The sequence below is a fragment of the Sciurus carolinensis genome, chromosome 12, assembly GCF_902686445.1.
Source record: "Sciurus carolinensis chromosome 12, mSciCar1.2, whole genome shotgun sequence".
Lineage (NCBI taxonomy): Eukaryota > Metazoa > Chordata > Mammalia > Rodentia > Sciuridae > Sciurus > Sciurus carolinensis.
In genome coordinates, this window is record NC_062224.1 from 82801238 (window position 1) to 82827536 (window position 26299).

The window sequence follows — 26299 nt, forward strand, 5'->3', positions numbered from 1 at the left end:
AATATCTTTATGTATTTGTATGTCCCATTCTCTTTAGGAATCTGATGACATGAATATTAGATCTTTCATTATATTTCTGCAGGTACCTGAGGACACAGTTCATTGTTTTTTTTAATTTTTAATTTTTATTATGTTTTCTTTTTGTTGTTTGGTTTGGGTAATTTTATTATTCTATCTTCCAGTTTGCAGATTCTTTATTTTTCTCCATTGTCTTTGAGTCCATCTACTGAATTTTTCATTTCAGTTACTGTATTTTTCAGTTCTAGAATTCATTTGGAGATTCTTCTCTTACATCTTCCATTACTTTGCAGAGACTGCTGGGTGGAATTAGAAGCATAGGTCTCCTCTAGGTTTCTGCTGATACTGTCCTGTCTGGGAAGGAATGTTTTCTGTCTCAGTGGACCATTTTTTACTGATTATTCAACTAGAGAAAGCAGGGTCTTCTTGGGGATTTTGTGTGTGTGTGTGTGTTGGCATTGGGTTTTTGACTTCTTTATCCCTGTTAGGATGGTGAGGCAAAAAGAAAATCCAGGGAAGTCACTTTTGTGTCTTCTTCATGTTCCAGTCTCTGACTGGTCTGTCTTTTCTTTCTATCTTTTCATATTTGTCTTATATAATGCCTGGGTGTTTAGCTGTACTTAGCAGGAAAGATTCTTTCTTCTTTTTCTTAATTATTTTAACATAACTGATACTTTCTTTTTGTTTTGTTCATGCTATGATGGTGCTACTTCTGGGACAATTTCAGAAAATTCAGATACTTTTCACCCTGGAAGCCGCATCCCGCGCTCCCCCACCCCCAATAGCCTTTTTCTCTTTCTCTTTCTTTACTTTTTTTTTTTTTTTTTTTTTTTTTTTTTTGATGGTGCTGGGGATTGAACCCAGGGCCTCGTGCTTGTGAGGCAAACACTGTACCAACTGAGCTATATCCCCAGCCCTCTCTTTTTCTTTTTGGTGCTTGGGATTGAAACTAGGGGCACTTTACCACAGAACTATATCACCAATCCTTTTTAAATTTTTTATTTTGAGACAAGGTCTTAGTAAGTTGCTTAGGGCCTTGCTAAATTTCTGAAATCAGCCTCCAATTTGTGATCCTGCCTCAGCCCTTGAAGTTGCTGGGATTAGAGACATGTGCTGTCACACCCAGTTTGAGTGTATTTTAAGAAAAGTGTTAACCTGTACAATTAGAGCAATGTTTATGCCTACCATATTTCATCTACAATAACGGTGCATTATACTTTATATATATGCTGGTATATATATATATATATATATATATATGTATGTTTTGTTCTTTCCTAGCTGGAGTCGAGATGGTCATAAGCTCGTGAGTGCTTCCACTGATAACATAGTGTCACAATGGGATGTTCTTTCAGGCGACTGCGACCAGAGGTTTCGATTTCCTTCACCCATCTTAAAAGTCCAGTATCATCCACGAGATCAGTATGTTTAAGCTGTTCCTTTCCTAGGGAGGGGTCTAATTCTATAGGATTAGCTTTCGGTTCATGGTAGTTAAAGGTTTTAAAAGGCATATGCACATATTTTCAAATCTACATAAAATAATCTCTGTATAGATTGACCTTCTGAGTCTTTTTTAAGGAGATTGTGATTGTATTATATAGTTAAAAACTGGCCAATATTAAAGACTCTAGAAATGAGCAAAAGTGAGAATAATCATAATAACTGGGACTTGATGTGGGGCTTTTCCTTCTTTGATTATTTGGATTTCTTTAGTATGGGGATGTAGTTCAAAAAACTACATTTAAGAAAAAGAAATATCTACATTTCATTACCCAGACAGAACTGCTTTTCTTTCTCTGGGTTCTCTTGTCAACTTCTCTGTAAGTATAAAGCTCATTATCTAATGCTTCGTAGCTCAGTCCATATTAAATGTACCTAAATATGCATTTTTTACATAGTTGTAATCAGTGTTTTTTACTTTATTTCAAATTTTACTAGTTTTTTTGCATCTTCATATTTATTTTTAATGATCAGATTTTGTTAAGATCCCATAATTTTACTGATTTTTTTTTTTTTTTTTACTGTTATTAGACATGTAGATTTTATGCTTTTTCACTATTTCAAATTTGGGCTGGGAAGTTGATGAGGGCAGTTGACAGGGATCAGCGAAAAGGACAGGAAATCAGCCTGCTGATACCAAAGCAATAGCCAATGTGCTGTTCATATTTTTAAACAGGAACAAGGTTCTCGTGTGTCCCATGAAATCTGCTCCTGTCATGTTGACCCTTTCAGATTCCAAACATGTTGTTCTGCCGGTAGACGATGACTCTGATTTGAACGTGGTGGCATCTTTTGATAGGCGAGGGGAATATATCTATACAGGAAATGCAAAAGGCAAGGTAAGCCAAGAAGCGTACAGGTTGGTAGAAGGATTGGGTATCTTTGCATTGGCTCATTTCATGTGTATTTGTTCTACTTCTTTTGACTTTTAAAAAAATTGCTGGACTAAGCGTGACTTTTGCCTATAGTAAATGTAGCTTCTTTTTCTTTCTTGCCTTAATAATAATTTCTGTTCTTTAGATTCAGAGTGGGCAGAGGTTATTTGATATAGAAAAGGATGAAAGGGTCATTACTAGATGCTAGTAATGAAGGGCCATGACTAAATTATAAAACAAAACTTAGAAGTCATGTCGCCAGCTGGAACACTGCTGATGAAAACGTTGTAACATCTAGTTGTAAAAAACATCATGTAATTCAGGCTGCCTTAACCTGCAATACTGAGACTTCATCATCTTTCTTTTTCCCTTCCTTTTAAACTTCTGACCTTGCTTTTGGAATGTTTGGGAGATGTAGGCACTTCTTCCTGGGATGCATTGTAGTAGGTGTCTCTTCTGCAGGATAAGAAGTCTAGTTAGGTGAATTTCCAGGCTGTCTTCATGCTCAGGGTTTGTAGTTGCATCAGTCACCTTGTGGTTTTTTGTTTTGGACCAGGGCACATGAGGTAGTATAATTTCATGGTGACTTTAGAAATGATAATTTTTCAAAATAATGATAAAAAGCACATAACATAAAATTGACCATGTTAAGCATTTTTAAATGTGAAATTCAGTGGTATTAAGTACATTCAACCCTCACTACCATCCAGAACTCTTCATCTTGCAAAAATGAATTACTGTAATTTTAAACAATAATTTCCCAGTCTCTATTCTCCCCTAGCTCCTGGCAATTATCATTATACTTTGTGTCTATGAATTTAATACTCCAGTTACCTCTTAAGTGAAATCAGACCTCATTTTCCCATTTGTGACTAACTTATTTTCCTTAGCATGATGTCCTCAAGGTTCAACCTCAATGTTGCAGCATGTCAGAATTGCCCTTTTCAAAGTTCAGTAATATTGTAGATATATGTCACATTTTGGTTCATTCATCTGTTGATGTATACTGTGGTTGCTTCCACCTTTTTTTCTTTTTTTTTGAGACAGGATCTTGCTTAGTTCCTTAGGGTCTCACTAAGTTGCTGAGTCTGGCTTTGAACACCCGATCCTCCTATCTCAGCCTCCTAAGCTGCTGGGATTATAGGCATGTGCCACTGTATCTGGCTCCACTTTTTGACTGTTGTGAATAATGTTAAATATCCTATTTAAAAATGTCCTTTATTTGAAGAGGGAAAAGGCAATACTAGTCAATCAGGTTGAATGCATAGGAGTAGAGATGTTTGCATTTTTACTTAGTCTCTGCCCAATTTTAGAAACAGAAGCTAGATCTAATTACTATTAGGTATCATAATATTTACTCTTTTTCCCCCCCTTTTTTCTTGTAAACTTTAGATTTTGGTCCTAAAAACAGATTCTCAGGATCTTGTTGCTTCCTTCAGAGTAACAACTGGAACAAGCAATACCACAGCAATTAAGTCAATTGAGTTTGCCCGGAAGGGGAGGTGAGTGAGACCTTGTCTTTTTAGGGACTGTTTTAAAGGTAAGTAGAATGCAAAAATACACTGAAATTTGTAGTTTTTCTGTATATTAGACTTAAAAATTTTATTAAAGTTGTTAGAAACTTTCAGTATCTGGTTCTTGGGTTCATAATTAGTCTTATTTTCCTTATCTGATAGTTGTCAGGTATATATTTAAGGGATTAATGCTTAAAACCAAAATACCTGGCATGTATTAAGCACTGGGTTATGATGAAATATTTTATGCTTTTTAGTGGTGCTAAGGATGGAACCTAGGGCCTCATACATGCTAGTTAAGTGTTCAGCCACTGAGTTTCACCCCCAATTATAATCAGAACTGATGTCATAAATTCACATGGTAATTGAATATGCATTTACAGAAAACCTGTTTACCCTTTTAATTTCAGATGTTGTTCTGATAAATTTGGTTACCCTGTTAAAAGTAAATGTATCAACTGAAACAAAAAGAAATAGGTCATCAGTCAGAAAATACTCATCCTCTTCTATTTGGGAATACCCACATATACTTGATATTCATATTCATACCAGGTGTGGTGGCACAGACCTGTAATCCCAGTGGCTCGGGAGGCTGAGGCAGGAGGATCGAGAGTTCAAAACCAGCCTCAGCAGTTTAGCAAGCCCTAAGCAATTCTGGGAGACCCTGTCTCTAAATAAAAATATTAAAAAGGACTGGGAATGTGGTTAACACCCCTGGGTTCAGTCACTGGTACAAAAATAAAATTAAAATGCTCTTTTTGGAGATTGAAATGAAGAAAACTATGTTATATGCATTTATGAATATTTCAAAGTGAACCCCACTATTATGTTGAACTATAATGGCCGAATTTTTTTTTTTTTTTTTTTTTTTTTTTTGGTGCTGGGGATTGAACCCAGGGCCTGTGCTTGCAAGGCAAGCACTCTACCAACTGAGCTATCTCCCCAGCCCCCGAATTTTTAAAAATGCTGAAGCACATGCATGCACAAGTATGTGCATGTGCATGCGCGTGTATGTGTGTGGTGCTGGGGTTTGAGCCCAGGGCCTTTGCATGCTAGGCAAGTGCTCTAATACTGAGCCACAGTCCTTGTCCCTTGAGTTGCTCTTATATTAAGAAAAAGTGGGGTCTGTAAGAAAGTGATGAAATAGGACTACTGCCAGACGGCAAAAAAAAAAAAAAAAAAAGGGAAGGAAAGTAAATGAAGTAAGTAATGAAATAACTTTATTTTAGACAGATTTCTAAGATTTTTATTGTCCTAAGTGTAAAAAGTTGGACATTTTAAAATGATCTATTAAGTTGATTAACTCATTAAGAAGAACATATTGAGTGTATGAATAGGCCAGAGAAATCAAGTATTTATATACATGTTACATAAACTTTGAATTTAGCAAAAATTCAAAGTGGCTTCAATTTAGAGGTCTTGGATCTAGTTAAATACTGACAGTTTTAATATTTGGATTCAAGGATATATGGAAGGGATAAAGCACATATATTCTCACTCCACTAAGTTTTGAAGGTGACAAGAAGATAAAAGCATTCTAAACTCAGATTCTCCCCACTGTGTTTTGTGGTACTGTTCTGCATATCTGGTAGTGAGTTAAGAGGAACAGATTTCTGACCTCTGCTGTCTCCTTTCTTCAGTTGCTTTTTAATTAACACAGCAGATCGAATAATCAGAGTTTATGATGGCAGAGAAATCTTAACCTGTGGAAGAGATGGAGAGCCTGAACCCATGCAAAAATTGCAGGACCTGGTGAATAGGTACGTTTTGCAGCCTGAAAGAGTATGTGATAGTTCTTCACTGGACTCAGGTTCCAGTTCCCCCTGGGGACTTTCTTTGTTCTTTAGGACCCCGTGGAAGAAATGCTGCTTCTCCGGGGATGGGGAATACATAGTGGCGGGCTCTGCCCGTCAGCATGCCCTGTACATCTGGGAGAAGAGCATTGGCAACCTGGTGAAGATTCTCCATGGGACGAGAGGAGAGCTTCTCCTGGATGTTGCTGTGAGTAGAGCATGACATTGCTATTGTTACTCACATAATCCAGAACACCTTGAATCTGTTCTTACAGCCAATTTTTCTTTCCTTCATTAAAATTTAGTGGCATCCTGTTCGACCCATCATAGCATCCATTTCTAGTGGTGTGGTATCTATCTGGGCACAAAATCAAGTAGTAAGTATTTTTCTGGTTGACTTGCTTTGAAACTAGGTACTCCTTACACACAGAAAGCTAGTTCTTATGTGTGAGAGCCTTCCATTGTAATATGTTAAATACTTACCTTAAGTACTTATTTTTTCAAATTTGGTATATAATTCTTGCCACCCAGTTATGTTCAGTGTGTCTTGTTTTCACTTTATTTTGATGGGAACGGCATGGTCCCAAACTGAATTACTAGCTCTGTTTTCATGGAGAAAGTCTAGTACACTTTGTTACATTTTTCTATTTCTTGAACTTTTTCTTTTCTTACTTTCACATCTTGTTTTAACTTTAAACACTTTTATAACTGTATTTGTAATCAGTGTACTCATAATAAAATTTAACATTTTACCTCAAAATTACATCTTAAAGAGATTAAAGAAGGAACTACAGTTTATAACTTGGAATGTTTAGATAGGAAATACCTTCAGGTAGTAAAATCTCACACTTTAAATCTCAGACTTCTGTGACTCTTTCATGCTCAACTCTTTCATTTATATCATTAATATCTAGATTACACATTATTGCTTTCTCATGTGGTTTTTATTTTGTTTGTGGTGTAGGAAAACTGGAGTGCATTTGCACCAGATTTCAAAGAGTTGGATGAAAATGTAGAATATGAGGAAAGGGAATCAGAATTTGATATTGAAGATGAAGATAAGAGTGAGCCTGAGCAGACAGGTAATATTTCAAAAAGGAAAAATGATTGCTTTACTTAATATTCTTTTTTTTTTTTTTTTTGGCGGTGCTGGGGATTGAACCCAGGGCCTTATGCTTGCAAGGCAAGCTCTCTACCAACTGAGCTATATCCCCAGTCCCTTTACTTAATATTCTTATATAAATTTATTTTAGCACCTAATCTAAGATGTTACCTTTTTTCTTTAAGTGTACACAGTTTTAACAGTGTCTGGGGAGTCTTAATATATGACATTAATTAAGGGTTTATAGGTAATTACTAGGGCTCAAGCAGTCCTCTTGATATCTCACTGGTATTTTCTGGTTAAGTACAGATGATTAGTTAGTAGTTACTTGCAACGCCTAATAAAGCACCTAGATGTGCTGAGTGCTCAGTTTGTATCATGTTCTATTACTTCTAAGTGACAAGGTCAAGGACATGGCTCTAGAGTCTTGACAACTTTGAGAAAAAGATTTAATTTTAATACTTAAACTGGAATTTCCTCAAATGTAAGATAGGGCTAATAAGCTGGGTGCAGTGGCATATGACTATAATCCCAGTGGTTTGGGAGGCTGAGGCAGGAGGATCGTGAGTTCAAAGCCAGCCCCAACAACTTAATGATGCCCTCAGTGAGACCTGTCTCTAAATAAAATATAAAAAGGGCCAGGGATGTGGCTCAGTGGTTTAGCACCACTGGGTTCAATCCCTGGTACTAAAAAAACAAGAAAGATAGGGATAATAATAGTAATAATATTACCTGTCTTTTAGGGTTGTAGGGAATAAATGAACCTAGTATCTGGCTAGGCTGTCATAAGCACCCAATGATTTTTTTTTTTTTTTTTTTTTTTTTTTTTTTTTTTCCTTTTTTGCGGGGGCAGGTGGTACCAGGGATTGAACCAAGGGGTGCTTCACCACTGAGCTATTTCCCCCAGGGTCTCACTGAGTGACTGAGGCTGTCCTCAAATGTGCAATCATCCTGCCTCAGCCTCCCAAGTAGCTGGGATTGCAGGTATACACCACTGTGCCCTGTTCTTTCTGTGTTTGTGGTGCCAGGGTGAACCCAGAGCCTTGAGCATGCTAGGTGAACACTCTACTACTGAGCCACATCCCTAGTCCCTATTTTTTTTTTTTTTTTTTTTTTTTTTTGGAGAGGGGTGGTTGTTTTTGAGATAGTTCTCCCTATGTTGTCCATGCTTGTCTTTTTTTTCCTCCACACCAGTCTCGAACTCATAGGCTCAAGTGATCCTCTCACCTCATTTCCAGAGTAGTTGGCACTATAAGCATGAACATTGTGCCCAGTTCAGATGTCATTTTTTATTATGATTATGACTGTTATCTTATTTTGTAATACTGGGGATCAAACTGAAGACCACCCAACTTAGGCAAGTGCTCTACTAAGGAACTATATCCCCAGCCTAATCATTGTTATTTTTATTTTCTGAACCTCTATAGATAGGACCTCCTTAAAGGTAAAGATTTCACTTTTTATCCTAATGATGTCTAACACAGATTTTTACATGTAGCAGGGGTTCGTGTATGTGACTACAATTAGTGCCTCATATCATTGACTCCATTTCCTGGTGCCGGAATCAGGATTAATGGTAGCTCTGTACAACTTGAATGTGTTTTGGTCCTCACTTTGGGTGTTATAACTTGCGTGCCTCATGTATTAAATAGAACCCCTCCAGGGTTGCAGAATGTTCTGGATTATTTTGGCATTCCTGGTTTATTTTCTGTGACGTTCTAAGATCTACATAAATTACCCCCTCTTCCTTCTTGCAAGCACATTGCACATACCTTTGTGTTAGCATTTACTATATTAAATTGAAAGATCTGTTTGTCTTTTTTCTCAGACTATGAAGGTTTAACTAAAGAGCTATTCCCACCTTTCTTGGTCATCACACTAATCCCAGTGCCTAGCATATGGTGGAAGTTCAGCACCTGTTTCTTAAATGATTAAGTGAAATAAACTACTTGGTTTTCTTCCTTCCTTTCTCCTGAATTTCAGTTTATGAAAATCATTAAGCTGTAAGTAAAAAGCAGTTTTTTACTTCTCCTCAAACGTCTCCTGTGTTTCTGTCCTGCAGGAGCTGATGCTGCAGAAGATGAGGAGGTGGATGTCACCAGTGTGGACCCCATTGCTGCCTTCTGTAGTAGGTGAGCTGGCATGGAATGCTGGGCATTGGAGATGCTCCTCTTTAATCTCTGGTGGGATACTTAACTTTGTTCCCTTAACTGCCCTTTCAGTCCCATCTGCATATTAATTTAAAGAGAGAACTCCTTTGGTGTACAGGAGATACAATTTAGTCTTTATTCTCTAGCCCTACTTTCTCTTCCCTATCTTCCTGATACAGAATTTTAAGAAACTGAAATAATTGATTTAATCTGTTTATGATTATTGATTTTTTATTTCCTGTGATTCATGTTGTCTGATTTTTTTTTTTTTTTAATCATCCTGGCTTTCTTAAAGTTTTAGATCCATACCTGTTGTTTATGCTTAATATGGGTGCTAGAGGAAGAGGGCTTATGCTTAAGCAACTTTCTCCTCTTTTTTCCAATCCATTGTCTGATCCTTTTCCAAATAGCGATGAAGAGCTGGAAGATTCAAAGGCTCTGTTGTATTTACCCATTGCCCCTGAGGTAGAAGACCCAGAAGAAAATCCTTATGGCCCTCCACCGGATGCTGTCCAAACTTCTTTGATGGATGAAGGGGCCGGTTCAGAGAAGAAGAGGCAGTCTTCAGCAGATGGGTCCCAACCACCTAAGAAGAAACCCAAAACAACCAATATTGAACTTCAAGGAGTACCAAATGATGGTAAGAACTGCATCTCCCTGGTGCCCAACAGCAACCACTTTTTGTTAAAACTGATAGTTTCCCATTTGAGCAATTTTTACCTTAAGGAAATTTTCTTGTTAGTCTTTTCATAGTGCTTTAAAGCTTTTTAATGATTGCATCTGTGTTCACATCCTTTTTAATATGGGAAATTCTGCCCTTTGGTACCTCACCCAAGGTGATATGCTTCAAGTCTTCTTCAATTCAGTTCTCAATTTGTTTCCTTGTAATATTCATCTTCTTTTTTAATCTTTTCCCATAGCATGGTCTGATAAGGTGGTTAAGTTCTAGTCAAACCCTGACAGTCATTTCATTCTTCCTTCCTGCTTTTACAAGCTGACTCTGCAAGCCTTTATTATTATGTGTTGGGATGGTTAGGGGTGGATGGGTGGGGGTGTGTATGTGTGTTTACTATTGGGCATCCTCCTTTATTTTTTCTTAAACTATAGATCAACAAAATATGCAACTGCATTTTCCCCTGATGCTGTGGATTGTGTGCTCTGTTCCAGGCACTGCTATGTGGTTTATATGCTACTGCTGACTTCCACATCAGCCCTGCAAGTTCTTTTACTCTCCCTACTTTAAAAAGGAGAAAATCTGTGCTGGTGTTATGTTACTTGGTCAAAATTTCACAGAAAGTGGTGGAGTCGGGATTCTTGCCCTGATCTTTCTAAACCCAAAGCCCATTCCTTTTTTGCTCCCTCATACCAGAGCTTGATTTAATATAGTGTATGTGCCCTTGCCTGCCAGAGTGTGAATTAATAGAGAACCAGTGTGTCTTTCAGTTCCTTTTTAAATTTAGAGTTGCTATGACTTGGTGTGAACCGTATAATATATGTGTTCATTTGGGTCAAGCAACTATTTGTCATTTAATATACACTCTTGTAAATTTTTTTGTTTTGTTCCTTTTTTTTTTTTTTTTTCTTTTTGGTACTACAGATTGAAACTAAGGGCCCTCTTCCACTAAGCAATATTCCCAGTCCTTTTTAAGTTTTTAAAAAAATTTTGAGACAGGGTTTTGCTAAGTTGTTTAGGCTGGTCCTGAATTTGCTATCCTCCTGGCTCAGCCTCCCAAGTAGCTGGGATTATATGCATGCACCACCAAGCTTGGGTGCAGTTTTTAAAATAATAAATAAGGCAAACTTTTCTGTTTATGATATTAGATCTGGGACACAAAAGTACTGTTTTTGCTCAGAGGTCTGGTGGGGTGCTAAGACGGTGTTGTGTGGATCTGTCTGTCCTTCTACAGAAGTCCATCCACTACTGGGTGTGAAGGGGGATGGCAAATCCAAGAAGAAGCAAGCAGGCCGGCCTAAAGGATCAAAAGGTAAAGAGAAAGATTCTCCATTTAAACCGAAACTCTACAAAGGGGACAGAGGTTTACCTCTGGAAGGATCAACGAAGGGTAAAGTGCAGGCGGAACTCAGCCAGCCCTTGACAGGTAAGGACACATTGGGAGCACTGTCTGGCTTGCTTTGTGGCCTTGCTTTGTACAATTCCTGACTTCCTATAACTGCAGCATTCCTCTCCCCCTCTCTTTTTTTCCAGCAGCAGATAATGCCTGAATTTTAAGCTGCTAAGAGTAGGCTGAACCAGAATTGACTTAATTCAGTGGCTCTCAACCTTGGGTCCATAAATAGGTTTCAGAGGGTCTTCATTCCCCTAATAGTATATGCAAAATATTATGGGGATATTTTTCTGGGAAAGATACTTATGGGTTTTATCAGATACCTATAGAGGAATCCATGACCCAAAAAGGTAAGAACACTGATTTAATTCATTTCTTTATAAGTAACCCAGAATATAAGCTTTTTAAATATAATCCCTATCTGTAGCATCTTTTCTTTACATATATTGTTCAAATTGCACAAAGGTGTTTTTCTCTCTCCTAATGATATAGAAGAAACAGTGGCATTATTAGTAGCACCATCGTGTAAAGGAGAAAATGAGGCTTTTACCCCTTCCCCATATCTAAGAACAGGAGGAAATTATCCGAAAGACAGAAACCGTTACTCTCTATGTAACTTCTTAAGCCTGAGCCTTTTGATATTTAATATTTGGTTTTCCCCTTTTTTATATGATTGAGGAATTTTTATTGGAGGATGGAGAGCCATTTCAATTTCCTATCAAATATTTGCTAACCTAGGCTAAATGATCTTTTGTTGGAAAAATATTAATCAATTGGAATCCATTCTCTTTAGATGTTGAGTTTGTTTAGTGTTTTATATATCAGCACTACTTGAGTTAATACAATACTCTCAATTTTTTGAGGCTAATGAGTAGTCTCAAGGCAGGACAGATAAAATATTAATGGTTGTATTCAGGTTTTTTCCCTCCTGCTTACACAAGTTTTAATCAAAATTGTTAATCTGTCTACAGTGATATATGATGATAAGCACTAGAAAGCAAACAGAATTTCTTATTTATACTTTGTCAGTTAATCATTATATATGAATCTGACTTCCACAGAGAAGCAGAAGACAGATTGAATTAGTCATTATTTGGAATATTCCACCTAAAGTGTGCTAGGTTTAGACTTTAGTTTTTCATAGCCCAGTACCATACCACTGTGTGCCAACATTTTTTCCCCCAACAACAGTATACTTCACTGTTAATTAGTTACCACCATCACATTCAGTCCTCTTAAGGCTCTGCCTATATTATAAAATATACCCAGCAAAACTAAACTTTACAATTGATAATAAAACCATGATAAAAGTTAAAAGCATTCACAACTAGAAAGCCTGCACTGTAACATATACTCAATAAAATATTTCATGAAAAAGTGAAAAAATAAAATTGAAAACCAGCAAAGAGAGAAACTATACTAGGAGAATCGTCAGTCAAAGGAGAAATTAATTCACATTTAAAACCAGAAATAAGTCAAAATGACAGAATAAAATGATTTCTCAATATTGAATGTAAATGGCCTATTCTCTTCAATCAAAAGATACAGACTGGCAGATTGGATTAAAAAACAAGACCCAATAATATGCTATCTCCAAGAACTCACCTCATAGGCAGAGATATCCACAGGCAGGAGGTAAAAGGACAGGGAAAAATGTATCATTCATGTGAATCTCATATCAGATAAAGTGAACTTTAAGCCAAAACTAATCAGAAGGGACAAAGGTCATTTTATCCTGCTTAAGGGAATTATACAGCAACAATATATAACAATCATAAATATTTATGCCCCAAACAGTAAAACATCTACATACATCAAACAAACCCTTCTGAATACCCAGAATCAAATAGACCACAATGCAATAATACTGGGTGACTTTAATATGCCTCTGTCATCACTGGATAGATCCTTCAAACAAAAACTAAGAAAAGAAGCTAAAGAACTAAAAAATACAATTAGTAATTGAGACTTAACAGACATATATAGAATATTTCATTTATCAGTGACTAAATACACTTTCTTCTCAGCAGTATACGAATCCTTCTCTAAAATAGACCTTTTCTTAGGCCACAAAGCAACTTCTCACAAATGTAAAAATACCTTGCATTCTATCAGACCATAATGAATGAAATTAGAAATCAACAATTAAATAAAAAATAGAAGCTACTCTTAACACCTGGTGACTAAATAATATGTTATTGAGTGACCAGTGGATGGCAAAAGAAATCAGGGATGAAATTAAAAATTACTTAGAGGTGAATGAGAGTAGTGACACAACACATCAGAATCTCTGGGTCACTATAAAAGCAGTTGGTTCTAAGAGGAAACTTCATTGCAAATGAGCTCATTCATTGAACGAATAGAAAGTTACCAAATAAATAACCTAACAGTACATCTCTAAGCCCTAGAAAAAGAAGAACAAATCAACACCAAAAGCAGTAGAAGACAGGAAATAATTAAAGTCAGAGCTGAAATCAATGAAATCGATTTCAAAAACAATTTTTAAAAATCAGCAAAACAAAAATTTGGTTCTTTGAAAAAAATAAATAAAATTGATAAATCCTTAGCCAAGCTACCCAAGAGAAAGAGGTAAAAACTCAAATCACTAAAATTCATGATGAAAAAGGAAATATTGCCACAGACACTACTGAATTATAGACATAATCAGAAAACTGTTTTGAAAATTTATACTCCAATAAAATAGAAAATCTTGAAGAAAGACATCGACAAATTTCTAGAGAAATATGACCTACCCAAATTGAATCAGGAGTACATAGGTAATTTAAACATATCAGTTTCAAGCAGTGAAATTGAAGACACCATCAAAAGCCTACCAACAGAATTCCAGGGCCAGACAGATTCTCAAGCTGAGTTCTACCAGACCTTCAAAGAAGAACTCATACCAATCTTTCTCAAATTATTCCATGGAATAGAAAAGGGGGGAACCCTGTCAAACTCATGAAGCTAAAGAAAAAGACACATCAAGGAAAGAAATCTTCAGACCAAAATCCCTGATGAACTTATATGCAGAAATTCTTAATAAAATACTGGTGAATCACATACAGAAACATATTAAACAGATAGTGCACCATGATCAAGTGAGGTTCGTCTCAGGGATGCAACGTTGGTTCAGCATATGAAAATCAATAAATGTAATTCACCACATCAGTAGACTTAAAGACAAGAATCACAGGATTACCTCAATAGATGCAGAAAAAGCAATTGACAAAATTCAGCATCCATTCATGTTCAAAACACTAGAAAAACTAAGGATAGGAGGAACATATCTCAACATGTAAGAGCTATATACATTAAACCCAAGGCCAACATCATTCTAAACGGAGAAAAATTGAAAGCATTCCATCTAAAAACAGCAACAATACAAGGATGCCCTCTTTCACTCTTTCTATTGAACATTGTCCTTGGAAACCCTTGCCAGAGCACTTGGGCAAAAGAAAGAAAGAGAGATCCGAATTGGAAAAAAAGAGCTCAAACTTATCTCTATTTGCCAATGACATGATTCTATATTTAGAAGACCCAAAAACCCACACCAGAAAACTTCTAGAACTCATAAATGAATTTAACAAAATAGCAGGATATAAAATTAACACCCCAAATCATTGCATTCCTGTACACCATTGATGAATCAGCTGAAAGAGAAATTAGGAAAACTATCCCATTCAAAATAGTCTCCAAAAAAAAAAAAAAAAAAAAAATACTTACATGGGCATTGTCAACAGAAATTGCAGATCAGTATAATTGACTAGACATAAATAAAGGTGATCTTTCCATAGCCCACTTTTTATACAAGCTGATGCTACTACAGAAGGAACAGTTTAAAGTTTAAATAGGTTTCCCTGACCAAAGAACTCAAATGCTTAAGGAGATTTAAAATGTGACCACACTGGGCTGGGGTTGTGACTCAGTTGCAGAGCACTTGCCTAGCACCTGTAAGGCAGTGGGTTCTATCCTCAGCAACACATAAAAATTAATAAATAAAACAAAAGTATTGGTTCCTAAAAATAAAAAATAAATATGACCAAACATATTCAATTTGTTAAAACTCCTTAGGATGTAGTCTCCCACTTTCTTTAAACCTGTCTTTAATTAATCTTGTGCTTTTCAGTAGGAAGTGGTGGTAAATAAACCATTTAAGTTTTTTTTTTTTTTTAACTCACATTTTCTTCAATAATACAATAACTTCAACTTTGAATTCTAAGTGATGTGGTCACTGGACAGTAACTGTCTAAATGAGAATTAAAGTAAACATGTTGGAAGGTTTACTTAGCCCTGAAGGAATGGGCTTTTTTAATTCCCTAAAATTCTTAATTACTGAATATATTCATCGGTGTTGTTATCTTAGTGACAGAAGAAAGTTTACAGTAAAAATTTGAACTATATGTGGGTATATGTATTTTAGTATTTATACAAATCAGCATTTTAAAGCCCCTTCTAGAAGAGCAGATATTGCTCTTGGGGGCCTATTACAAGATTTTTCTTGCTGATTTTGTTGATAAGGTTAAAGGTGGGACTGACCTCACTGTATGTTAAAGTAGCAGGGTGCTTCCTACTGGACTTTTTTATTTTCTACTTATTTTTGTTAGGCACCAAAGTGGATCAACCTTAAGTATAGAGGCAGCTCCTTTAACAGCTTTACCCCTTACAAGGGCTAGGGGAGGCTTTCCCATGGTAGGGCCAGAGTGATGGTACTTTGTGTAATAGAGACGAAGAAGGACATAGATGACTGCAAGCATTTCCCCAGTTACTCATAATTGCATGCATTGCATACTTACCATCTGATCTATCTGTCGTTCTTCCCATTTTTTCTTTTTTCGCCTTTGTTCCTCAACTTTATTTGAATGGAAATCTCCAGAACAGATATGACCAGTTTCAGAGTGCTTAAGAACAGGATCATTTTAAAAAAACAAACACAAAAAAACCCAACTCAACAGGTGGTTTGCAGCATGCAATGGTTCAGGGCCCTCAGGAGGGCTGCTAGCTTTATTGACTAACTGCAGTGTAGTTCAGATCTTTGTGAATGAAGGCTGCAAGTTGGGCTAAGACTGGATAATCACAACTTTGTCAGAAGTTGTGTTTTAGGATAACTTATCAGATCTTGGGTGTGGGATTCTTTGGTTGAGGGCTGGGGCTCATCCATTGACACAGTCATCTTGAGGAGCCTGAGCAGGCAAAGACTGATTGGCACACAGCCCTTCAAGACCCCTGAGGGAAACTCTGGCATCTGGATCTCATGTTCTTCCACAGAAGATTTTCAATAAAAGATTACCTTAGGGGTTTTCAATAAAAGGCAGTATGCAGTCATTGTTTTCCCACCAGATATTAAGAAGTGAAACCTGATTCAGAATGCCTGAGGCTGAACTATCTTTAAAAAATCAATCTAGTCCAAGAGTTTTCATGTGTTGTGAATCCTCTTTTTTTAATTCAACAACTTTTGCTTTAAAACTAGATTGTTTGAAGGCAAGGTTATAAGTGAAGGCTGTGGTGCTTCCCAAGCTAGATGGGTGGCAACTGTTTGGTGATACCTGCAGTTGACCAGTTACTACAAAACGTATTCCCCCAAACCCTGACTAGCCCTCAGAGCTGCTGCGTGTGTTGGGAGATGGTGCATTTCAAGGGGAGATTGGAAGACAAGTGAACCACTGTTGAATTCATCTGGACTCTGGAGCTACAGAACAATCTTTGCTGTCAAATAGCTCATGAGTGTTGGATTAGCAGCTGAGGGCCAACATTCCTGAAGACAGTTTCTGTGTGGAGTGAGGACCCACCAGCGAAGCATGGCAGAAGTAACCCTGAGCTCAGGACTTCCCAGGGAAAGACCAGGCTGGCAGATCAGTGCCATCTACCAAATGTCTGCCCCTCAGTTACCTTGGCTACTCTCCAGAAGAGAGTCCTGGAAAGAAACTAACTGTGAGCAGTCTCACGTTTCCGTGTTGCCTAAGAAGCAGGGCTCCTATTGCCATCAGGAGCAAAGTAACACAAAGGTGTGGTCCATCACATACATGACCTAAAGGCCTCATGGGATGGTGGGCATGAAGGGGCTGGTGTGCACCCCGGCCTGTTCTGGGTGGCAAAAGCCAAAGTGAGCAGAGGTGCTGCTTCTGGGGACCGACAGGCACCATGCAGATTTTCCTGCCTTGGGCCACTCTGCACTACTGCTCCCTGCTGCTGCCCCACCATCTGGGCTTTGAACCACTTACAAGTCACAGAATCCAATTGTTGTAATCATTTGTTGATGAGTAAGGTGTGTGTTTTGTTTTCTTTTCATGAACAGTCTCAGACTAATTTATGAAATCCTGCTAAAATCAGATAAGCTAGTTGGATATTCTTTCTCATTTTATGTGATCTTATTAGCTCACTAAGGTAGGGTTTGGAAATCATGATCCAGCATTCTCTTAAGCCACACTGGATCAGGCTGCTATTGGGAGGTACCAAAAATAGCTGTTCATATTAAACTGAAATTTCCCTAATATTATATTACTGGAGATTTCCTTTTATGTTGCAGCTAAACAATGTGTTCCCTTCAGGCAACTGCTGCGGGTCTCCTGTGTTGCTATTTCTGTATATATTACCTTGCTTGGTATCGTGCGCTCTGGTTTTGTTCTGTGCCTAATGCCTCAACAAGCCTGTGTATGTATGTATGCATGTCTTTTCACAAGAATAAGGATGTTACTGAAATAGAACTGCAAAGATAATTAGGATAAGGTGCTTATTAGTCAATTCGAGTGGCCATTATTAAAGCTGTTCATTTGTGATCAAGCCACTTTCTCCCATCATGATTTAGGCTTACAGTGGCAATCTTGTATCTCTAAACTGTTAAAACTAAATTGATCAGAGTACCTATGGGAAAAATCAGTGAGACTAGCCTTTACGTGGTAATGGCACAATGGTTGAGACTTGTGGAGTATATTCTTTTATCTTAAGATTTTTTAAAAACAAACTCAAGAAATTCATTATTATGTTTTATGTTGGGAGTGATCTGAAAACCAGGTGCTACATAAACTTTTTATCTAACTGAACTGTAAAAATTTAAATTTGATTTAACAGTGTAGCATTCAGTAAAGAACTTGTATTCAGTAGAGAGTTTTGTGTCTTGTCCTAATTTCAGGCTGTTCTCAGGCAAATTGTGAATATAATTTTATAAATGCTAATTTTCATTTGTACTGGAACTTTGAAATCAGGTTAAAGCAAGTTTTTGTAAATGGGTAGTTTCCCTTCATAACTTGGGCAATTTTTTTTTTAACCTTTTACCTTCAAGCAGTGTATTTTCTCCCATTCCAAGTGACTCCTGAGAGGGTTTTCTTCAGCTTGTTCTCTTTTTACACTTCCTAGTTTGTAATTTCACAACAGCTCGTTTGAGAATATCCCTAAGAGGTTGAACTGCTTCTATGAAGTAATCAGGGAAGCGGTCATTTGATTTTACTGTTTAGGATTTTGTGTATCAATCAATTGTTGGTACGTAGAAACATGGACACGGACAATAGCTTTCATTAACATTTCACCTTATTTGGGCTTCTCAGATGATGGAAATGTCACTTAAGGAACAGTGGTTCTTGGACAGGCTTTCTCATTCACTGTTAATCATTTAGTGACTGGTTAATCTAATATGTAAAATGTTCAGTACCCAAGAATTTCCTTTCTTCTATTTATTGCATGCTTTTGATTATTAAGCATTCTTTTTAACACTGTAGAGACTGGCTAGCAGCTTAGCTTTACTCTACACCCCCATCCCTTAGGGACAGTACTGAGAATAAAAGTGTTAGAGTGGGGATTTAGGATTTAGATTACTTGTTGCTTCAATAAAGAGTAATTGGGAGTTGGAGTTGGTTGTAACCTTTCCTTAAAAGGAGGACATTCTTGGCCCATGTATGCTTGGAATGCAGCATTCAGCAGTATTTCTGTTCTTAGAAGTAACTGATCTGAGTTGATGCTAAAAGAAATCTTTCTGTGTCTAATCTCTTTAGCAGGAGGAGCAATTTCAGAACTATTATGAAGACCTTGAAGTTCTTCGTTCTTCCCCACTTGCCATCAGGTGGCCTCTGGACAGTGTGGTCAATTATTTGAGATTGACTTTAATTTAAAACAAAGGCCTCTGCCTCCCACCCAGGAGGTGGAAGGAGTGAATTTTATGTTTGAATGAAGAAAGTGAATTATGGAAGAAGAGTATATGTCCCTTACCTTCCCTTTCAAGCGTAAGTCCAAATAGGCTCTCAGGAATGAGGATTTGTGAAGACATCCAGTAGGAGATTTGACTCACTTAAACTTCAACACTTGGTTATGTTGCTGGAGAAAAGATACTTATGTTTTGTTCATCTAGCTATAGTACCCAGCATCATTTTGACACGTCATTTCCTATCTCCTGTTTGCCTTCCGTCCTCAATGCATGTCCTCGAGTGACTTGTTCTTTTCTGAAATTTTGTTTCCAGTATCCTAGGAAAACTTCTGTTGCATTTTTAAATGTACCCTATCCCAGATAACTCCTGTCCATATTGTGTACAAAGGTTGGGCAGAAAAGAGAGTGAGTGAAAGATCTCAAATTTACAGGAAAATAAGAAAGATAGGAAGGCCCCCTCTTCCTGTCATACCACATTTTGCTCAAGAAGCTGGTCCGTAGAAGATTCAGGGTTTTTCCTTACATTGCATGTTTCTTCCAGTATTGGTTCAGTCTCATTAATCATGGTTTTTGAAGATAACTAGTTTTATCCATCTCCAGCAAAGAATCATCAACAATTTATATTACTTTATCTGTGCAGGCTTCCAGAGATGGAAACAGACCAAGGTGTTTCTTAACAAGCTTCTTTTTTATTGGGGTGGGGGAACTTGTGCAAGGACTAAAGTACAAAATCCCAAATCAAAGCAGCAAAACAGTTCAAATCAAAGATCAAGGTAAATTTTTTTTGATTGTTGAGAGTGGAAACCTGTCCCCATCAGCCAGTGCGTCTTTCCCCTCTTGCATCCGTGCATCCATGCTCCTTTTTCTTACTGTGTTTTCCAGTCACTTCCTTTCTGTGAAAGGTTGCTTAGCATTTTTTTCCCCTCTTTTTTTCTTTTGCTATTCTTTAAATAAAAAGTAGCAGATTGGATGGATGTGTACATTAGGTGTTTGAAATTTTCTGAAAATCCAGTCAGGAAACCAGGTGTAGAAGGGGTTTAGTAGCCTCTCCGAGTAGAACTTTTAGCTGACCCAAAGTGCTTACCCTGGATCATCATTTTCTCAGTATTTCAAAGGAGAATTTAAATACTATGATTATTGGGAAGTCTTTATCAGTTAGTGAATGCTCCTTTGGGTAGCCAAACACATTGATTATTTTTAGATTGTAGGATAGAATCAAAGTAGAACACATCAGTAAGGGCCTCTTTTTCCCATCCCATCTTTCAGAATATATATATTTTTTATTTTTCCCAGAAGTCAAAGAAAGAACTCTCCCTGAGTTAGTTGCAAAGATGTCTCTATTTTTAGTTGCCACCGCTGCTTCTTTAAGTGCTCATTTTGTGAATTTCACGTGAATTGGAAAGTGGTTAGGGTTGGCAGGTGGTCCGCTGAACATGTTTCTCTTTTACAGACATATCCATTCCAGCTCTCTGTTCTGCACACTGCAGTAGTATGGAAACTGATACAGAGGGTTTCTGCCTTACTCCCATGTATGAAAGAGTTTGGTTTCCTCCACCCATGCATTTGCTGTTTGTACTCTGTCCACCTGCTTAACTGGCTACTGAGAAAATCAAATCCTGTCAGATTGTTTTGGCAGCAGCTCCTAATAATTATTTATGGTTTTGGATTTTTTTTTTTTTTTTTTTTTTTTTTTTTTTTTTAGCCCCTAAAACCATCTGTCTGCTTCAGTTTGAGTTTCTTAATTTGTATAATGTATGTATATTCTCTTCTTCCCTTTTGTCATCTTCTCCCTGCCCACCATTTTGTTTTTAAAATGTTCTGTAGTTTTGTACAAGATGAAACGTAGCCTTGGGTACTTCTTGCTGAAGCTTTAATGCTTTGTAAATAAAATCGGATGTTTATTAAAGAACAGGTGCAGATGTTCGTTTGTAAACACTGATCACCTCTGGAGCCACTGTGCTTTCATATACTGGAGAATGTGACTTTCTGTGTTGGTCTTAGAGCCCAACCCTTACGGAACAGAGCTGGAGAGCATGTGGGGTGGGGTCACAGAATCTAAATCTAATTCTGCTAAGATTAAAAATAAATGAATTGAAACAAAAGGTGTCATTAACCAAAAAGATAACCTCGGGTTGATCTCTTCAGATTTTTAACTTAGCATAAGTTATTTAATTACTCTGAAGAGGCCATAGTTCTAGGCATTCTGGAAGTTACAAAAAATGCATGCCAGGAGGTTCCAGGCTTCCAGGGACCTCTCTTAGTCTTAAATTCCTCTTTATTTGTCTTTTTTCCTGCATTAAGTAGGTTTAAAATCCACTAACTACTCATTGTCTCCTCAAGAATAATATGTTTTAAAGTCTGATTTATCAATGCCAAATCTGAGTGTCTGTTTATTAATCTTTTGTCATGTCACTGAGAACTTGTCTTTGACCTCATAACTGTTTCCTGGCAACCCTCATCAGCCTAAGGAATCAATGAGAACCCCCTCTGTTCTATGGGGCAAAGGGAGCAGGCCCAGATGCAGTATCTTACATCCTTTGGCTCAGCACATGCCTTGGGTACCCTGGGAAAGAAGAGACCCTTCAGCAGGGAAGGGCGCTGCCTTTGATGGCCTCACTTGTTCATCTGATAAGGCATCTTGGCCCTTGCCTTCATGAATTTTCTTTCTTTTTTAAAATTCCTTGTATCTGAACAGTGCTTCACACTTCACTGAGTGTTTTCATGTGCTCTATATCATCTGATCGTCAAATGATCTCCCTGAAATAGGTGGGGAGGACTTCATTTATGGAGGAGGAAACAATTAGAAATTCAGAAAGGGTAAGTCACTTGCCTTCCAGTCCAGAGTTCTTAATCCTTTTTATAGAAGGTTTAGGAGAATTCACAGTAAATAATTCAAGATATTGATCTGGAGCTTAATTTGTTTAACCATCTGTTTTATTTACACTTCAGTATTTATTTTCTTATTTGATCAGATTCAACTTGGGAATCTTGAAATCTTTAATTTATCCCACATGGGAGGGGAGGGAAAGGGTAGGGAAATGTAACTTCATTTAGAAATTCACTTGTCTGTTCATCTGTGGGCCTCATACATGCTAAGAAAGTACCCTAACACTGAGCTAATCTCCAACCCTCCATCTGTGTCTTTTCAAGAGGTGAATTTAAATCCATTAAGAAGATATGAAAGGAATGGAGACTGGAAAGGTGTTCATTAACGAGCATAGATAGTAAAGCAGCAACAACTTCCTGATTGGTTTTTTTGTAGTTTTGTTTTTTCTGCCTTGGGATTTCACCTCTGAGTAAGGACTGGGCTTTTTGTATCTGGTCGCATTGTTTAATTGACAGTGCATGCATCACGTTATCTCTTAACTTTGAAGGATATCCCATGTTGAAGGAATTCTTTTATGATACATAGAGAATTCAACTGGAATACCCAGAGGATGCTGGCTCAGGGTGGTGAAATGCCTGTGGAGACATGAAGACTCCGGCCACTGGTTTTATCCTCACAAGTCTGGCGTTGACTGTCTACCTGCCATTGTTGGTGACTTCACCTAAAACACTGGCCATCCCTAAGAAGCTTCAGAAAGCTGTGGGGAGGGTTATTGTCAACACCACAACCTGTACTGTCACTTGCGGCCTTGGCTACAAAGAGGAGACCGTCTGTGAGGTAGGCCCTGATGGAGTGAGAAGGAAGTGTAAATCTCAGCGCTTGGAATGTCTGACCAACTGGATCTGTGGGATGCTGCATTTCACCGTTCTTGATGGGCAGGTGTTTGAGCTTAACTGTCTGAGTTCAGACATCCTGGAGATTGGAAAGGAAGCATTCCGCTTCACCTGGAGAATTGCACGGGGTATCATTTCCACTAATGACGTGGTCTTCAAACCCTTCCGAGTCAAATCCTATTTCGTGAGGTTTAAACCTGCCATGGAGTCTGATTCTGGGACATACCGCTGTGATGTGCAGCTGCTAAAAAACTTGAGATTTGTGAAGAGGCTCTATTTTGGACTGAGGGTCCTTCCTCCGAAGTTGGTGAACCTAAATTTCTATGAGTCCCTTACTGAGGACCAGAAGTTAGTAGATGAGGGCTTGGAGGTTAATCTGGACAACCATTCCAAGCCTTTCCAGCCAAAGTGGCAAAAGAAGGTGGCATTGGCCTTGGGACTAGGAATTGCTGGAGGAGTGGTTGGTGGTGTATTGGTGAGCATTGTGCTCTGTGGTATGCAGAGAGGCACCTACAGCACTGAGAGTCACATGAACTTACAAGCCTTGCTCCCGAGGGACTGGCCACCCAGAAAGCCAGGCTAGCTTTTCAGGGAATGTTCTGGGTGTCAGGTAGTGAATTGGCTAGGAGGGAGGCTCCCACTGCCAAAAGACTGGGTGAGGGGCATGGAAGGAGCAGCCTTATGATAGTTGTGAGCGACCATCACCAGCTTGTTTGTGTCCTGCAGGGGTCTCTGTCCCACATCTCCCTGGCTGCAAGTACATCTCACTGTCTGCAGGCATCCACTGTTCCTGGGAAGAGTTCTGTCTTCCAGACTTGCATTCTGTGTAACCCCTGCTTCCCCACCTCCATCTCCTCTCTTCTAGCAGCTTAGTCAGAAGGATATAGTCAATAGCTTTCCTAGTGAAAACATTGTTTTCCTCTTCAATAAAAATAATTTACAATAGCTATATGGAGACCTAGCCTTTTTCTTTCTTGCATGTTTAAATGGTCCCATAGTCAGCCTGGCTTTAATTTCCTTTGAATTTCTTAGACATCGGACAAATTGCTTTCTAGAGGGCCCATGTCCATAGGTAGCAGAGGTTGTTAGTAATGACACCTGACTCAGGTATGTTAGTAGTCACTAAATATTAATAAATTACCTGCCCTCCCTGTCCTCCCCAGGTGAACCGAATGTGTTCAATGTTAAATTGAATTTCCTTGTAAAACACGGATCCTTCACCTGATCGTTGAGACAGTTCTGTGGCTTGCTCCCTGCTCCTTTATGCTTTCCTTGCTCAGTGCCCTGAAGTTTGTGCTCTTGGAAAGGTAAAGTGAATGGGTTTTTGATATCAGCCAAAGCTCCCAAGGGAGGACTCACACCTTCGTTCTTCTGTAGGAGATCCAGCCTTAAGACTCTTGGGGGCCATTGAGCCTGTCTGAGATAATTGGCTTATGGAACTGTCAGGGAAAAGGTTCTTGACCATCCAGCTGAGCTAATTCTAGTGAGTTATAGCATTTCTTCCCCTCTCCGTACTCCAGCTACACCAGTAGGGAACCAAAGGCCGGTGGTTCTTTCCCCCGAGCCATGTGTCAGTCACCTGGATGACTTTTTGGAAAATAAAGATTCCTGAACCCCAACCCTGGATATTCACTTTAAATTATAGTCAGAGGGTCCTTATTATTTCCTTTACTTTTAAAACTTTCAAACCCAGAGAAAAGTTGGAAGAAATGTTCATGGTCACCCATAAACCATTTGTCTAGGTTCATCAGTTGACAGCTTTTTGTCACAGCTGCCTAAATTATAGATTTTATGAACCACTTGAAAGCTAGTCACAGACATTGTGACCCTTTATTCGAAAGTAAATCAGGTATGCATTTCCTTATAAGGACATTCTCCTGTATAAATACAATACCTGTATCACACCTAAGAAAATGAACAATTCCCTGTCTTACATATAACTTATGTTCAAGTTGCCCCAATTTTCAAAATCTTAGAGCTTTTTGATGTAATTTTTGATCTAGGATAAAATAAAGATTCATGTATTACCTTCAATATTTTCTCAAGTCTTAATTTTCAACAGATCTGTGTGTGTATTTTCTCATGACATTGATATTGTTGAATTTCTTACTTTGTTGGAGGGGTACTGGGGGTTGAACCTAGGGGTACTTAACCACTGCAGTATATCCCCAGTCCCTTTATTTATTATTTATTTTTTGGTACTAGAGATTGAACCCAGAGGTACTTTATCACTGAGCTACATGTCCAGTCCTTTTATTTTTTATTTTGAGATAGGGTCTTACTAAGTTGCTGAGACTGGTCTTGAACCTGTGATCCTTCTGTCTCAACCTCCCAGGCTTCTAGGATTTCAGGAGTACACCACCACACCTGGTGTGACATTGATTTTATTGAAGCGTCTGGCTACTCCAGTTGTATTGGGTGGTGTCCCACAACCTGAATTTTCATTTTTACATGATTAGATTCATAAGAAATGAGTTTTAGACATTTTTGACAAGAGCCCTATATAGAGCCATACTTAATACGTCACATTAGGAGGCTCATGGTGTTAGATTGGCCCACTATTGATGATGATAAAATACACATGCAGAGATCATGAGTTCAAAGCATTTTTTTTTAAACATGTTTTTAGTTGTAGATGGACACAAAATCTTTATTTTCTTTATGTGGTGCTGAGAATTGAAACCAGTGCCTCACATGTGCAAGGCAAGTGCTTTTACCACTGAGCTATGGCCCCAGCCCCTCAAACCATCTTTTTTAAAGGTTTTATGGATAGCTCTGATACATAGCTAAGATTGAGAATCTCTAGCTTAGGCCCACGGATAGGGAGTTGTCTTTACTATTGCTGTTAAAGACCTTAAATTGTACACATACCCTTCCCCCTATCTTCACACCTCAGGGGAGTTCAGAAGATGACTCTGGCCTGGGAGAGCTACGGTCTGTGCTAGAGCAAGCTAACACCTTTTGCAGGCCTCACCTTTGAAATAGATGATCATGAAGGTGCAGTGAGATCCGAGAGGTGAACTGAATGAAGTAACTGAAGTTTAGAAATGTTGTTAATGATTCTCTACTTCAGTACTGTTTTGCTGAAGCATTTGGGAGATAACTTGCTGTCCTTTAAAGATGGGAAACAGTATCTTAACTTTGTATGTAATGAACTCAGTATTTGCTGAGGACTGCTACTTCCTGTTTTTAAGATGGAGAGACTGACACTCAGAAGAGCTAAATAGCCTGCAGCATTCATTTGCAAACCTGCGGTCAGGTGATACTATTGCTCTGCTCTTGGGTTATTGCCCTCTGTGTGCTGGGCTCTTGAACTTTGACTCAGGATAGCAAATTCCTTGACTCAAGGGTTTGGGCAGGGAAGAGCGTAAAAGACTCAAAAGTGTTACTAAAGACAAACCAAGTTCAGTTAATCGAGTTCTGTGTATGT

General features: G+C 38.1%; 2 protein-coding genes across 6 annotated transcripts in view; both read left to right on the forward strand.

Moving 5' to 3' along the window:
* Positions 1-20817, forward strand: part of Rbbp5 (RB binding protein 5, histone lysine methyltransferase complex subunit) — a 39706-nt gene extending 18889 nt beyond the window's left edge. For 3 of the 5 annotated variants that reach the window (XM_047520609.1, XM_047520612.1, XM_047520613.1), the window contains 11 exons: positions 1300-1440; positions 2195-2357; positions 3786-3895; positions 5548-5667; positions 5755-5908; positions 6006-6077; positions 6665-6782; positions 8865-8934; positions 9363-9592; positions 10860-11051; positions 19001-20816. In XM_047520609.1, coding sequence (XP_047376565.1) covers positions 1300-1440; positions 2195-2357; positions 3786-3895; positions 5548-5667; positions 5755-5908; positions 6006-6077; positions 6665-6782; positions 8865-8934; positions 9363-9592; positions 10860-11051; positions 19001-19029 — 1399 coding nt within the window. In that variant the 3' untranslated portion in view covers positions 19030-20816. Of the gene's footprint in view, positions 1-1299; positions 1441-2194; positions 2358-3785; positions 3896-5547; positions 5668-5754; positions 5909-6005; positions 6078-6664; positions 6783-8864; positions 8935-9362; positions 9593-10859; positions 11052-19000 lie in introns of all 5 variants that reach the window. The other 2 variants (XM_047520611.1, XM_047520610.1) reach the window with 2 other exon arrangements.
* Positions 20818-22190: 1373 nt separating this feature from the next.
* On the forward strand, positions 22191-24883 carry Tmem81 (transmembrane protein 81). The gene has a single exon (XM_047520614.1). It carries the CDS (start codon positions 22622-22624, stop codon positions 23450-23452), a length of 831 nt encoding a protein of 276 aa, XP_047376570.1. The 5' UTR covers positions 22191-22621; the 3' UTR covers positions 23453-24883.
* Positions 24884-26299: the final 1416 nt, after the last annotated feature.